Source organism: Aotus nancymaae, unplaced genomic scaffold, assembly GCF_030222135.1.
Source record: "Aotus nancymaae isolate 86718 unplaced genomic scaffold, 86718_ANA_hifiasm-v0.15.2.pri h1tg000057l, whole genome shotgun sequence".
Taxonomy (NCBI): Eukaryota; Metazoa; Chordata; class Mammalia; order Primates; family Aotidae; genus Aotus; species Aotus nancymaae.
The window spans coordinates 35,819,661-35,835,809 of record NW_026988471.1 but is presented as its reverse complement, the minus strand read 5'-3'; the positions used below and the strand labels follow the sequence as shown (position 1 = coordinate 35,835,809).

Genomic DNA, 16,149 nt, shown 5'->3' with positions numbered 1-16,149 from the left:
TTGTTTTCAGATACGTTTCAAATGAGACATGGAACCGCAGGCTAGGGAAAGACAGTGCCAGCAGATAGATATAAGGCGGAATTACTAAACTCTGTTTTCTAATCTGATTGCCACTCTTGAGCAACACTGAAAAACTCAAGGCCAGGCAAAGTGGCTCAAGCCTATAATCCCAGCCCTTTGGGAGGCCAAGGCAGGTGGATCACCTGAGGTCAGGAGTTTGTGACCAGCCTGACCAACATGGTGAAACTCCGTCTCTACTAAAAATACAAAAAAATTAGCTGGACATGGTAATGCATGCCTGTAATCCCAGTTACTCAGGAAGCTGAGGCAGGAGAATTGCTTGAACCCAGGAGGCAGAGGCGACAGTGAGCCAAGATCATGCCATTGTACTCCAGCCTGGGCAACAGAGCGAGACTCCATCTCAAAAAAAAAACCAGGAAAAGAAAAAGTCAAAAATGTCAGAGAAGAATGACAGCCAACTTTAAGGAGCACCGAAAGAAATTATGGCTGAGAAAGATAATAGCTGGGTGCAGATATTGAAGACCTAATAAATATAAAAGTAGACTTTCCCTCTGTTTTATCCAGAACAAGCTTGTCCAACGCATGGCCCAGGATGGCTTTGAATTTTACCAACACAAATTCGTAAACTTTCTTAAAACGTTATGAGATGTCTGCATGGACCTTTTTCTTTTCTTTTTTTTTTTTTTTTTAGCTCATCAGCTGTTAGTGTATTTTATGTATGGCCCAAGACAATTCTTCCAGGGGGGCTCAGGGAAGCCAAAAGATTAAGATCTAAGAGGTAAAAATAGTAACAGTAGAAGTAGATAAATAGTTAAATTTCAACTCAACACAAAGACCACCTTTCTACCTCTTAGAGTAACCCTACATATGTGAAAATAATGAATTCCCCATTGTTGGAGTTTTGCAAGCAGAGGCTACAGTGGCTGCAGGTCAGAGTGGTGAAACGATTCTTTCCTTTCATGGGAGGTTGAATTTTCATGACCTAGAATTTTCAGTTGCAAATTCTAGGTTATTTCATTTCTTCTTTCCTTACCCCAGTGGTCTTCTTTCACTTTCCCAGCTTGATTAGGTTGACTTCAGTACACTGAGGATTGATTACATGTCTTACAATTGCTATAAAATTCACCAAGTTACTCAGATGCTTCTCACAGTATCTGGTAGTGCTTTTTCCTGTTTTTCTGTCTTCCTTTTTCATTTTTATTACAAAGGGCATGAAATATTAAATAGGTGAAGTATTAAAAACAAGGCTAGCTGGAAAAAGAAAATACCAATTCTGTCTGTGAAATAATTTGACACTTGCTTATTTTCTTTTTCAAACATTGAATTGTAGTAACAATAATACAGTAAATTTTGTATAAAGGCAAGGAAAAAACTTTATTAAACCACAATCACATGCAAAAAATACAAGCAATAGAAACAACTATAATGTGGGAACTGAAATACTTATGAGGTAATCTGATTTGTTTTTCTTTCAGGATGTATGACAATCCTGCCCACAATTCTATTCTTAATTGCAAGAATATTGAAAGACACAGCAATAAAGTCTGCAGATAATCAGGTTCCTCCACCAGTCAGTGCAGCTCTTCAAGGGATTAAAAGTATTGTGACACTTTCAATGGCCAAAACTGAGGAAACTCAAAAACAATGGACAGCTCTGATTCGTAGCACGCTTGCATGCATCCTGGAATATTCTCAACCAGGTAACGTATCAGTTTTAAACTTTTTAATCAGTTAGGATATCTGTTCCCTAAATAATTAATTAGTTGAATAAGCTTATCAGAAAACTGCTGTATAACAATGAGTCAACTCAGAGCAGTATGTTAATCATATCTTTCAAGTGTGAACTTGAATACTCTTTTTCTAGATTGTTGACTCTAAATGCCCTTGCATTAGTACTTATAAACATTTTGGGGCCAGGTGAGGTGGCTCACGCCTGTAATCCTAGCACTTTGGGAGGCCGAGGCGGGCAGATCACGAGGGAAGGAACTTGAGACCATCCTGGCTAACATGGTGAAACCCCAACTCTACTAAAAATACAAAAAATTAGCCAGGCGTGGTAGCATGCGCCTGTAGTCCCCTGTGCTCAGGAGGCTGAGGCAGGAGAATCGTTTGAACCTGGGAGGCAGAGGTTGCAGTGAGCCGAGATTGCGCCATTGCACTCCAGCCTGGGCAACAGAGCAAGACTCTGTCTCGATTTTAAAAAAAGATTAGATAGATAGATACAGAGAGAGAGAGAGAGAGAGATTTAATTTTTGTTGAGGGGGGGATCCAGAGTCAATATTTTTGAAACTGTTCATTAAGGGAAAGTTTTGATATTTTATCAAGCTAGTTCATTCATATGCGGTAAATTTAAAGGTCTGATAATAGAATTAACTTGCCGTCTGAGATATGCTGTCTGGAACTAAATTCCCAGGAGACATAGTCAGTTATGAAGTAGAAATCAAAGCCACAGGCTTATTTGTATATTTGTATATCGAGGCAAGCAGATCTTTTGCTTAACAAGAAAAGTTTTATAATAGAGTATATCCATTACAAAAATCCCATTTCATGTTCTAAAATCTGGCATCTTTCACTTTAAAAAATATGTGTATGCATGTGAACGTGCACAAACATGTACAAAAATCTTGGATGCTTGGATGTAATGAATCACTCTTGATTGCTGCAACGTTGTTTTTCATTTTTAGACCCTTTGACTTTGAAATAAATTTCAAACTTTAAAAAAAGTTGCAAGAATAACATAAGGAACTCCAGGATATGCTTCTCCTAGATTTACCGTTTGTCATCATTTTGCCACACATGATTTATTACTTTCTCTATAATCCACATAGCATTATTGCTAATATTATTATTTATTTTGCTGAACCATTTGAGGATATGAAGTCATCATGACTCTTTATACCTAAATGCTTCATGGATATCCTAAGAACAAAGGACATTCTCTTCCATGACCACTGAAAAATTACCAAATTTAGGCAATGTGACACTGATACAATGCTATTATTGTTCTTATGCAAATGGCACTACTTGTCCTAGTAATGACCATCATAAAGCTGTTTTCTTTTTATTTAGTTATTATATTGCCTTAAGCTCCCTTAATCTCGGGCAGTTCCTGGCCTTTTCCTTTCATGATATTAATTATGTTGAATAATACAGGCTGTCCATTATGTAGAATGTTTCTCAATTTAGAATTGTCCATTGTTTTTTCTTTTTTTCTTTTTTTTTGAGATGTAGTCTCACTCTTGTTGCCCAAGCTGGAGTGCAATGACGTGATCTTGGCTCACAGCAACCACTGCCTCCTGTGTTCAAGTGATTCTCCTGCCTCAGTCTCCTGAGTAGCTGGGATTACAGGTGCCCGCCACCACTCCGAGTAATGTTTTGTATTTTTAGTAGAGATGGGGTTTCACTATGTTGGTCAGGCTTGTCTCAAACTCCTGACCTCAGGCGGTCCACACGCCTCGGCCTCCCAAAGTGCTGGGATTATAGGCATGAGCCACCACACCCGGCCTGATTTTGTTTTCTCTCAGGTTAGATTCAATTTCTGCATTTTTGGCAGGAATACTGCATAAGTAATGTTATGTCTTAGTACATCATACAACTAAGACATATTGCTTTGTAATGTTGCTTTGTCCCATTACTGGGAATCTTAACTTTAATAACTTTGTTAAGAAATTGTCTGCCAGCCAGGCGTGGTGGCTCACACCTGTGATCCCAGCACTTTGGGAGGCCGAGGCAGGCGGATCGCCTGAGGTTAGGAGTTCGAGACCAGCCAGGCCAATAGGGTGAAACCCCGTCTCTACTAAAAATACAAAAATTAGCCGGGCATGGTGTCTGGCACCTGTAGTCCCAGCTACTCGGGAGGCTGAAGCAGGAGAATCACTTGAACCTGAGAAGCAGAGCTGAGATCGAGCCACTGCACTCCAGCCTGGGTGACAGAGCAAGATTCCATCTCAAAATAAATAAATAAATAAATAAATAAAAGAACATTTAAAAAAAAAAAAAGAAATTATCTGCCATGTTTCTCCACTATCAAGTTGCCATTTTTCCATTTTATAAAGTAACCTGTGGGAAAATACTTTGAGATTGTCTCACTTGTCTGTTCCCATCAAACTTTCTAATTTTTTTTTGAGATGGAATCTCACTCTGTTGCCCAGGCTGGGAGTGCAATGGTGTGATCTCGGCTCACTGCAACCTCTGCCTCCTGGGTTCAAGCAATTCTCCTGCCTCAGCCTCCCAAGTAGCTGGGACTGTAGGCACCTGCCACCATGCCCAGCTAATTTTTGTATTTTCTGTAGAGGCAGAGTTTCACCATGTTGGCCAGGCTGATCTTGAACTCCTTACCTCAGATGATCCATCCACCTTGGCCTGCTAAAGTGCTGGGATTACAGGCATGAGCCACTGTGCCCTGCCTCTCATCAAACTTTCACATAGTGGTTTCAGCATCCATAGTCCCTGAGTCATTTATTACTATTATAGTTTCAAAATGATAATATTCTAGTTTATACTTTTAATTCCTTTTGCATTTATTAGCTGGTATTCTACTAAAAGGAAGAGCTCTCCCTTTGCTCTCCCCTAATTATGTGTTTGTTTTTTGCTATCAATACAATCATAATTTTTTTTTTTAATTAACTGGGTCCCTCACTGTTACTTCAGTGTAGCCCCATTATTTGAGCGCTTCCATACTTTCTAGCACTGAGATGTGACTGAGTATTTTCCCCCTCATTGTTCTAGAATCCACCCCTTCTCCAAAAGCGTTGATTCCTTTTAGTAGAAAATCATATTTAGGGCCAGGCACGGTGGCTCATGCCTGTAATCTCAGCACTTTGGGAGGCTGAGGCGAGTGGATCATGAGGTCGAGAGATCAAGACCATCCTGGTGAACATGGTAGAACCCTGTCTCTACTAAAAATACAAAATTAGCTGGATGTGGTGCCTTTTATTTTTTTGAGACAGAGTCTCACTTTGTCACCCAGGCTTCGTTAGCCCTCCGAGTAGCTGGGATTACAGGCAAATGCGCCACCACGCCTGGCTATTTTGTGGTCAGGCTGGTCTCAGACTCCTGACCTCATGTGGTCCTGCTGCTTTGGCCTCCCAAAGTGCTGAGATTACAGGTGTGAGCCACCATGCCTGGCCGATTTTTTTTTTTAATGGTTTTATGGAATTTACAGGTTTGTTTGTTTGTTTGTTTGTTTAGAGATGGAGTCTCACTCTGTCACCAGGCTGAAGTGCAGTGGTGTAATCTCGGCTCACTGCAACCTCCACCTCCTGGGTTCAAACAATTCTCCTGCCTCAGTGTCCCAAGTAGCTGAGACTACAGGCGCATGCCACCACGCCCAGCTAATTTTTGTATTTTTAGTAGAGATGGGGTTTCACCCTGTTGGCCAGGATGGTCTCAATCTCTTGACCTCATGATTCACCCGCCTTGGCCTCCCAAAGTACTGGGACTACATGTGTGAGCCACTGGGCCTGGCATGGAATTTACAGGTTTTCATATACTAAATTGAAAGGAGATGTTACTAAAAAATGTACTCTGGATTTTTTAATTAATTAGAATATTTGATAATCATTTAGCATTAAACATAACTTCACACTTTTAACTTTATATATTGAATTTCTTATAGTTGTCTGTGGACTGTGTTAGATTGTGGCAAATACTATTATAAATGTTGCAGGGAGAGAGAGATGATTATTCAAGATTAAATTCTGGCCAGGCACAGTGGCTCACACCTGTAATCCGAGCACTTTGGGAGGCCAAGGCAGGAGAATCACTTGAGCCCAGGAGTTCGAGACCAGCCTGGAAAACATGGCAAGACATCGTCTCTCTCTAAAAAAATTAAAACACAAAATTCCAAAATGTTTTAGAAACAGCACGCTTCTTTCATTTTTTGTTTTCAGAAGACTCTGTACCTACACCCGATGAAGTCAGCATGCTAACAGCAATTGCACTCTTCCTGTGGTCTGCTAGTAGTGAAATAATAGGAGTCCAGTCATTACAGAATGGCTGCATGAACAGATTTAAAAACGCATTAAATTCATGTGACCCATGGGTAAGTTACACTTTAAAGAGACATAGATGAACATTTCCCTTTATCAGGAAAATGTCAGACTGATTCATTAAAATATATGATACATAATTGAAAGCTAAACACTATGGCTTTTACATGAAAAAACCAAAACAAATCACTGGGTTTAAGCACTAGAACACATGTGTATGCGTATTCATATATAGAAATTCTCCAATATATGAAATTTTTATTAACCCCGGGGCATGCTGGTAGAGACAAGAGTCTATGATTATGTTTTTACAGTGTTTATTTAAATGACGCTAAGGACATTAAAGAAGTTTACATTTATTAGACGTTTTAATGAACCTACTGGAAACTCTAGTTTGTCTAGAAAGTAAGTTTTTTTATTTTACAATGTCAAAGTCTAAACTAGTGATTCTCAAGCCTGCTGCATGTCAGAAATTTTAAAAAGCAATTTGGAAACATTCTTGGAGGCTGGGTGTGGTGGCTCACGCCTGTAATCCCAGCACTTTGGGAGGCCAAGGAGGGTGGATCAGGAGGTCAGGAGTTTGAGACCAGCCTGGCCAACATAGTGAAACCCATCTCTACTAAAAATACAAAAAAATTAGCTGCGCATGGTGGCAGACACCTGTAATCCCAGCTACTCAGGAGCTGAGGCAGGAGAATCACTTGAACCTGAGAAGTGAAGGTTGGAGTGAACCAAGATTGCGCCATTGCACTCCAGCCCAGGCAACAGTGTGAGACTTCATCTCAAAAAAAAGGAAAATTCTTGGACTCCACCACTATCTTCCTGAATCTGAGTCTCCAGAACAGTGGCTCAAAGATCTGTATATTTAAAATATTACCCAGGTTTTTCCGGTGTCTAGCTAGATTTAGCTACTTGTGTTTTACCAAAGCACTGAAATAGTTTTATTCCACTCTGTCCCATATATTGGTGGGTCCTCCCTCCCTCTCTTCCTTCTTTCCTTCCTTCCCATTTTTTTTTTCTCCCAAGTTGGAGTCTCGCTTTGTCGTCCAGGTTGGAGTGCAGTGGTGCTATCTCAGCTCACTGCAACCTCCACCTCCCGGGTTCAAGTGATTCTCCTGCCTCAGCTTCCTGAGTAGCTGGGATTACAGGCACATGCCACCACGCCCAGCTAATTTTTGCATTTTTAGTAGAGATGGGGTTTCACCATGTTGGTCAGGCTGGTCTTGAACTGCCAACCTCGTGATCTGCCCACCCCGATCTCCTAAAGTGCTGGAATTATAGGTATGAGCCACCTCTTCCTTCATGCCCAGCTCTTCCTTCATTTTTTTTTAAAGTGTTAATCTGAAGCCTTTCTAATATAAAGTGGAGCCAGTAAGACTTTATTTTCTAGGTCTGGAAACCTTACATTGTGAACAGTCATTTCCAGGGAATCAAATGGTTTTGAGATATCTAAGCAATTTTTTATAGCTTTCAAAGCTATAAGAATATTTACACATCATTCAAATATTAACTAACCTTCCTTACTAAATATATTTGGTTAAAATAGGAGAGACAATTGTACATTAAAGGAAGAATTAAAAAAAGAAGTGGAATAACTGATTTCTAACTTCTTTCACACTATAGAAATATAGGAATTGGCCAGGCGAGGTGGCTCACGCCTGTAATTCTAGCACTTTGGGAGGCCGAGATAGGTGGATCAGGAGGTCAGGATATAGAGACCATCCTGGCCAACATGGTGAAACCCCGTCTCTACTAAAAATACAAACATTAGCTGGACATGGTGGTGTGTACCTGTAGTCCCAGCTACTCGGGAGACTGAGACAGAAGAATCACTTGAACCCGGAGGTGGAGGTTGCAGTGAGCTGAAATTGCACCACTGCTCTCCAGCCTGGTGGCAGAGCGAGACTCCATCTCAAAAAAAAAAAAAAAACGAAAAAAAATATAGAGGCCGGGCACGGTGGCTCACGCCTGTAATCCTAGCACTTTGGGAGGCCAAGGTGGGTGGATCACCTGAGGTCAGGAGTTCATGACCAGCCTGGCCAACATGGTGAAACCCCATCTTTTAAAAAAAAAGAAAAAAGAAAAAATATATAGAAATTGGATAAGCATGGTGATTTGGTAATTAAAATATTTGAAATTGTTTGACTAATTTTTGTCAGAAAATTCTATTATTGTACTCCTTTTCTCTAAGTAGAAATGTAATTTCCATTTTCATCCTGCAGTATCACTTATTTTCAGTACATAATATACAGTGGGATTGTAGAGCAAATAAGAACTATACACATGTTAATCGATAATATGATCTTCTTATATAGGTTCAAGCCAAGTGTTACCAGCTTCTCCTCTCAGTCTTCCAACATTCCAATCGTGCCCTTTCAACTCCTTATATTCATTCATTAGCTCCAATAGTGGTTGAAAAGCTAAAAGCTGTTGAAAGAAACAGACCAGCCAGTAACATAGAACTTTTAGCGGTTCAAGAAGGAGTAAAAGTTCTTGAGACGTTGGTTGCTCTTGGTGAAGAACAAAACAGTAAGTATATTCTTATAAAAAGCTACTAGTTCAAAATGAAGATCTATATTATATATAAATCTTATTTGATATTAGAAACGGGCCTGCCAGGCACAGTGGCTCATGCTTGTAATCCCAGCACTTTGGGAGGCTAAGGCAGGTGTATCATGAAGTCAGGAGATCTAGACCATCCTGGCAAACATGGTGAAGCCCTGTCTCTACTAAAAATACAAAAATTAGCCAGGTATGGTGCCATACACCTGTAATTCCAGCTCCTCGGGAGGCTGTGACAGGAGAATCGCCTGAACTCAGGAGGTGGAGGTTGCATTGAGCCAAGATTGTGCCACTGCACTCCAGCCTGAGCAACAGACTGAGACTTCATCTCAAAACAAACAAACAAACAAACAAACAAAAACAGGACTTTGCTTATGTTACATAATGTATTGAGTTGATTTTTTTTTTTTTTGAGCAGGAAGTTAAAATGAATTACTAATGGCATTTCAACACACTGATTTTTTTTTTTCTAGGAATATATGCATCCCTTAAGTTCTAGTGAAAAGCATAGATGTTTAATGGGGTTTTTTCTTTTTTTCTTTTTTTCTTTTTTCTTTTTTTTTTTTTTTTTTTGAGACAGTCTCGCTGTGTCACCTGGGCTGAAGTGGAATTGCACCATCTTGGCTGATGGCAACCTCTGCCTCGTAGGCTGAAACAATCCTCCCACATAGCTGGGACTACACGCCACCATGCCTGGCTAATTTTCGTATTTTTAGTAGAGACAGGATTTTGCCATGTTGCCCAGATTGGTCTCTAACTCCTCCTGGACTCAAGCGATCCACCCATCTTGGCCTCACAAAGTACTAGGATTATGGGTGTGAGCCACTGTGCCTGTTTAATAGGGATTTAAAATAATATTCTAATCTTCATAATAGAGGTATAAAAGCTTTATAACAAATATAACCAGTTAAGTATTAATACCAAACATCATTATTAAAATACCTCAAGACTTTTTATTTAGAAATTTGTTTTAATTTAATGAAGAACTGCATACGTTCATTTAACCAGAGACTTATGCAGCTTAATATATATTGTCACTCAGATAACAGATGTTTTGTACTCTAACAAGACTTTTAAGAGGTAGAATAAGCAGTTGGCCTGTTTTTAAAATTAAAACTAAATCTAAGGCTAAATGCCATGCAAAAACTAAACAAGTCTTATTAGTGAAATAAGACAACGTTCATTAGGAGGATACCGTCAAATAAATGAATGAATGTAAATCATAGTAATTTAATGGCAACATTTTTATACTTCGCTTCATATTTTATAGTTACATGATTCCAAGAGGGTAAATTTTCAGCTTTTGAATTGAAGTCACTCAGCTTTTTTTCATCTCATTTACAGATGTTAATTTTGTTTTCAATTTTACAGTATCCAGTAAGAATGGGCAGTATATGTTTTCTCACCCTGCATGATCAAGGTTATAAGTTAAAAGTATTAGAATTATATTTGACTCATTGTTCATTATCTTTATTGAATCTGTTACTCAAATATTGTCCTGTATCTTTCTGAAATTTCTGTAGGACTCAAGAGAAACTTGCTTCCTAGTCTTATAGCTAATCACCTCCTAAATAGATAACTATAGCAGTTTTCCTAGCTGACATTCACCATCAAATTTACCTGAAGTATTTTATCTCTCCTTTGCTTAAGAATTTGGAAAAGTTTATTCTTGCCTTACAGCATCAAGTCTGAATATCTTTGCTTGACTTTTAAAATACTTTTTCTGTTGCCCAGTTTGTGCTTGCTAACCTGACCAGACCAGTTTCCTTTCTGTGCTCCTTTTAATCGCTTACATTGTTCATATTATTTTCACTTTCCTCAGTTGTTTTTTCTCTTCTTCTTATACAAATCTGTTAAACCTATATTAGATCTTTTCTTTGAGAAATATTATCTAATTACTTAGCTTACTCTGATCCTACCCTTCATAGAATTTCTTTTGTATTTATAACCAACCATGTATTTTGTGGCCTTGCAGTTTTAAACTAATCATCAAAACTATAAAATCCCAAAGTACTTAGCTTCATGAGTCTCTTGGTGAATTCTATACTCAAATGCTACCCACGTTTTTTAGCACTTAGTACTCTAATTGTTCTATGTACTGTCTTACTTTTATCATTTAGATAATAAAAGCATCCAGGTAGAAATGAATTATATGACATTTCCTATAATGCTTAGCTTATTTCTAGGTTATTTGATGAATACTTAAATAAGTTATAATTTTTCCAGTTATATTTTGAAATTATTAAAACCAAAACCTTAATTTTCAACCTACTATTGAAAACCTACTATTGAAACTTCTTCCAATTTAGCAAGCCAATATACTGGAGATAATTTTATATATATTTTATAATTCTCTAATTTTTATTATGAAAGCCAGCTTTTATAATACTATTTTATATTATTATTAATATTCTTTTATTGTTTTTTTGAAAGGGAGTCTTGCTTTGTTACCCATGCTGGAGTGCAGTGGTGCAATCTCGGCTCACTGCAACCTCTGCCTCCCAGGTAGCTGGTAGCAATTCTCCTGCCATAGCCTCCTGAGTAGCTGGGATTACAGGCATGCACCGCCACACCCAGATAATTCTGTATTTTTAGTAGAGATGGGGTTTCCCCCTGTTGGCCAGGCTGGTCTCAAACACCTGACCTCAGGGGATCCGCCCACCTTGACCTCCCAAAGGGATAGGATTACAGGCGTGAGCCACCATGCCCGGTCCTATAATATATTGACATTCTATATGAGGGAAATTGAACTAAATCTAGAAGATTGGAGGATTTACTTGGGACTTTAAAAATAAGCTTTTTACTTTATGAAAACTTAGTATGGGAAAAATATCCAATTAATTGGAAACTTCTGGGTAGTTACCAAGAGAAAGAGTGTATATGCTTATTCAGTCAAAAGATAGTTATTGAGTACCTGTATATCAGATAGTGTTCTAGGCATTGAGAATTTAGCATGAGATAAAACAGGCAAAGGTCCCTGATCTCATGGAACTCACATTTCTCATAGGAAAACACTGACAATAAATACTTCACGTCCCATATACATAATGTATATCTGTGTCTATTATATGTAGACATGTATCTTTATATAGTGATGAAGATAGATCTAATTATATCAATTTTAGATGTAGATATAACATCTGTAGTTAGATGCAGGAAATGATAGGGGCTGTGGAGGAAAAAAGTACAGCAGGGAAAGAAGACAGTAAGGTCCAGGAAGGGACTGGGATTCTGGAAAGGCTTCAGTGATTACTATCACTGTCCCTGTTGACATCAGTGAGTGTCACACATTCTCTACCACATGCTTCCTGCTGCCTTACAATTTCTTCAATTGTCATTCTACAAGAATTAACAGTAATTAAGGGAGAGAAAGTGTAATTCTCAGTGTGATTATAAGAGATGTTATACACACACGCGATTACATACAAAGGTGAATTGTTAGAAAAATATCACCTTTAATGAAACTTATACCCAGGGTGGAGTTGTTAATAAGTAAAGACAAAGAGACTAACAAAAGGAGATAAAGCCTCCAAATACATCTTTTTTTAAGGACTTAGAATTTATATCAGCCAGATGTAGGTTCTTGTTAACCCTACGTGTTAGGTATTCCCTTATTTTTGAGGAATTTCCCCTCACTGTGAGTTTTGGGGGATGATGAAATAGAAAGAAACTTCTACTTTAAGAAGAAAGAAGCACCTAGTTTTAGTTAAATAATGGTAACTAGATGGTTTTCAGGTTTCTGTTCCCCTCTCCAATCTCCTGATTCTAGAATGCCCGTAAAAATTTTATAATCTTACTCTCAAGATACATTCTACCAGATGGCAATTGTAAATAAAGTGTTTTATTACTTTTTAACCTTTGGCCCTTTTTTTTTTTTTTTTTTTTAGTAAAACAAATTAATGTAAATGTAAACTATACAATATTAACAAGCCTGTTTTCCATCTTGGACATTTAATAAATATTTAATATTAATAGTGAGTAATTAAGGTCTAAAGTAGGCTGTGCATGTTTACTTATTTTATTATAATTCAGTCTTCTGTGGCAGTTGCCTAGTTTTTAAATTAAAGTTTATTATAATCTTTAAGTTTGTGATCTTTCTTTGTACTTTATTATTTATAGGAGTCCAGCTACTTGCTCTTTTAGTTCCCACTTTGATTTCTTACCTGCTGGATGAAAATTCTTTTGCCTCAGCAAGTTCAGCTTCCAAAGATCTTCATGAGTTTGCACTCCAGAATTTAATGCATATTGGACCTCTGTATCCACATGCTTTCAAGACAGTAATGGGGGCTGCTCCTGAGTTGAAAGTGCGTCTAGAAACTGCTGTTCGAGCAAGCCAAGCGAGCAAAGCCAAAGCGGCTGCCAGACAGCCAGCGCCCGCCATACATTCTGCACCAACAATTAAGCTAAAAACAAGTTTTTTTTAATTTGCACTTTCATTTATTTGTATTTATAGTGTCAACTAGCACTTAATTAGTGATGGCCACTGTATCATTCCAGGCTATCTATGGGTTCTGTTTTATTTGTATATTGGTATTATAGTGCTTCCAAGTAGGTTAAGTGAAATAATGCTCACACCACTTACTGATTTTTAAGGAGTGATTTTTTTTTGTATCATGTGGTGAATGTGTTTTCATTTTCCTCCCAATAATGTTTCTCTTTTGTTAATTAATTTATTTTTTAAACACTGAGCCATAGTCTTAAATGCTAAAACCATAATTGTATCATGTAGTCAGGCAGCCTATTGATATTGTGAGGGAAAAAAACAGGTCAGAACTCAGCGTCTGTCATGAAAAGAATTAATGGAAAGACAAGCAGATTTTAAATTTTGAAATAACCAAAATAATAGAAAGCGTCTGTTTTGTGGTGTATATACTATGAATAAAATCACAACATTTTCTAAGCATATCCCCAAATGTCCTTATCTTTCTGATGGATCTTTTAGCTTTCATATCAAATTACTAAATGATGCTACGTACATTTTAGTTGTTATCAGAGTTGAAATTCTCATTTAAAGGTTCACTAAAATGTTTTAAATGTAATACATATTCTGCTTTTTTTATGCCTAAAATTTGGCTTCAGTTATGTTTTGTAATTACAGAACCTCAAGTTCTGGCTATGATGGTTAGTTTCCTTCATCAAATATTTATTGAATGCCTACTGTGTATAAGGCATCAAGCTAAGTGCTGCAGAAGATACAAAAATGAATTAGGCATAATTATAGTGGTGCCATTCTCTCATGCAGTGGGCATTTTACCACATGAAATAGATAATTCACAGAAGGAATGTTTGTCACAGCATTTAGCAAATTTTAAACACCAGGTTTGACCACACAGTGTTACAGACTGAGCAAGTGTGATCACAAGCAAGTCACTTTTCTGAACATTTTCTCTTCTTTTTTCCTTTAGAGACAGAGTCTTGCACTGTTGCCCAGACTGGAGTGCAGTCATAGCTCACTACACTTGAACTCCACTCAGCCTTTTAGATACCTTAGATAGGTACTTTTGTCTTGCCCGTTTTCTCACTGACGTTTGGGTTTTTTCTTTTCTTTTCTTTTTTTTTTTTTTTGAAGCAGGATCTCACTGTTGCCCAGGCTGGAATGCAGTGGCACGTGACCATGGCCCATTGCAGCCTCAGTCTCCCAGTCTTGAATGATCTTCCCACCTGAGCCTGCCAGACTGCTGAGATTACAGGCATGAGCCATTATAGTTGGCCCTGGTTGTTTTTTCATTTCAGGTTTGCATTACCAAAATTATTCTCCTTGCTTTTTGTTTTTGTTAACAACTTAATTGAGATCCAGTTCACATACCATACAACTCAATTCAGTTTGGGCATGGTGGCTCACACTGTAATCCCGGCACTTTGGGAGGCTGAGGCCAGGAGTTTGAGAGCAGCCTAGGCAACACAGCAAGACCTCATCTCTACATTAAACAAAAAATCAGCCAGACCCAGTGATGCACTCCTGTAGTCCCAGCTACTCAGGAGACTGAGACAAGAGAACTGCTTGAGCCCAGGAGTTTGAGGCTGCAATAAGCTATGATCATGCATATCCCAGTAACAGTGACCCAGTCTCTCAAAAAAAAGTAAAATAGAAAAAAGCAGAGTGTACAATTCAATGGTTTTTAGTCATCACCACAGTCAATTATGAACATTAACCCAAAAAGAAACTTTGTATCCTTTAGCTATCATCCCACAATCTCCCCATTTTCCCCCAACCTTAGGATACCCCTAATCTACTTTCTGTCTCTACAGATTTTCTGTCATGGAAATTTCATATAAATTGAATCACTTAATATGTGTTTTTCTGTGACTGGCTTCTTACTGTAATATTTTCTGTTCATTTGCTTGTTTTTGACATGGGATCTTGCTTTGTTGCCCAGGCTGAAGTGCAGTAGTGCAATCTCAACTCACTGCAACCTCTACCTCCTGGGCTCAAGCAATCCTCCCACCTCAGCCTCCCGAGTAGCTGGGATTACAGGCACACGCCACCATGCCCTGCTAATTTTTCATATTTTGTTAGAGACAGGGTTTCACCATGTTGCCCAGGCTGGTCTCAGACTCCTGAGTTCTAGCAATTCATCTGCCTCAGCCTCCCAAAGTGCTGGTATTACAGGTGTGAGCCACCAAGGCTGGCCACTATAATTTTTTTTGTTGTTTGTATGTTTTTGGAGACAGTCTCATTCTGTCTGTCACCTAGACTGGAGTGCATGGGCACAATCTCAGCTCACTGCAACCTCCACCTCCTGGGTTCCAGTGATTCTCCTGCCTCAGTCTCCCCAGTAGCTGGGATTACAAGCACACACCACTACACCCAGCTAATTTTTTGTTTCACCGTGTTGGCCAGGCTGGTCTTGAACTCAAGCTCAGGCAATCCACCCGCCTCAACCTCCCAAAGTGCTGGAATTACAGGCAGGAACCACCATGTCCAGCCCACTGTAATATTTTTTAAGGTTTATCCATGTCATAGCATCACTTCATTCCTTTTTATGGCTGAATAATATTCCATTGTATATATACCACATTTTGTGAATCTCTTCATCAGTTGAAGGACATTTGGATTTTTCCACCTTTTTCCTGCCTGTTAGGTATAATGATGCTGTAAGCAATTATGTACAAGCTTTGGGGTGGACATCTGTTTTAATACCATTTGAGTTAATACCTAGGAGTGAAATTGCTGGTTCAAATAACTTTTTTTTTTTAATCTGGCCTTTCTGACTCATAAGTTTAACTTTCTAAGGAACCACCAGACTGTTTCTGATCTCCTTATTTTTTTGCACACATGTATGTACACACATAACCTCTTTTCCCTCATCTATTTATAAAGTATGTTTATTTCTGCCTTGACTATTTTTTGCTGTTCTTGGCTTTTCCCGTCATTTCCCACTTTAGGGTAGACTGCATCATGCATTAGCAGTGATGTCTCCCTCCCTGGTTCCCTTCCTCTCTCTCTCAGTACATCTTTATGCTTTCTCTAGACCCTTATAAGTCACTGACAATTTCTAGTTTTCTGTGATCATATACGTAAAAGGAAGATCTGTTGGAAGATCAATTTGTTTTGCTGCCCAACTCGAGATTTTTC

The 16,149-nt window shown here is 38.5% G+C and overlaps 1 protein-coding gene across 8 annotated transcripts in view; it reads left to right on the top strand.

The window, feature by feature from the left end:
• HEATR5B (HEAT repeat containing 5B) overlaps positions 1–15,914 on the top strand; it is a 102,604-nt gene extending 86,690 nt beyond the window's left edge. For 6 of the 8 annotated variants that reach the window (XM_012475519.2, XM_012475524.3, XM_012475517.3 and 3 more), the window contains exons 33-36: positions 1,497–1,721; positions 5,913–6,064; positions 8,327–8,540; positions 12,693–15,914. In XM_012475519.2, the coding sequence (XP_012330942.2) occupies positions 1,497–1,721; positions 5,913–6,064; positions 8,327–8,540; positions 12,693–12,997 (896 nt within the window). In that variant the 3' untranslated portion in view covers positions 12,998–15,914. Of the gene's footprint in view, positions 1–1,496; positions 1,722–5,912; positions 6,065–8,326; positions 8,541–12,692 lie in introns of those variants that run through there. The other 2 variants (XM_012475518.2, XM_064363998.1) reach the window with 2 other exon arrangements.
• Positions 15,915–16,149: the final 235 nt, after the last annotated feature.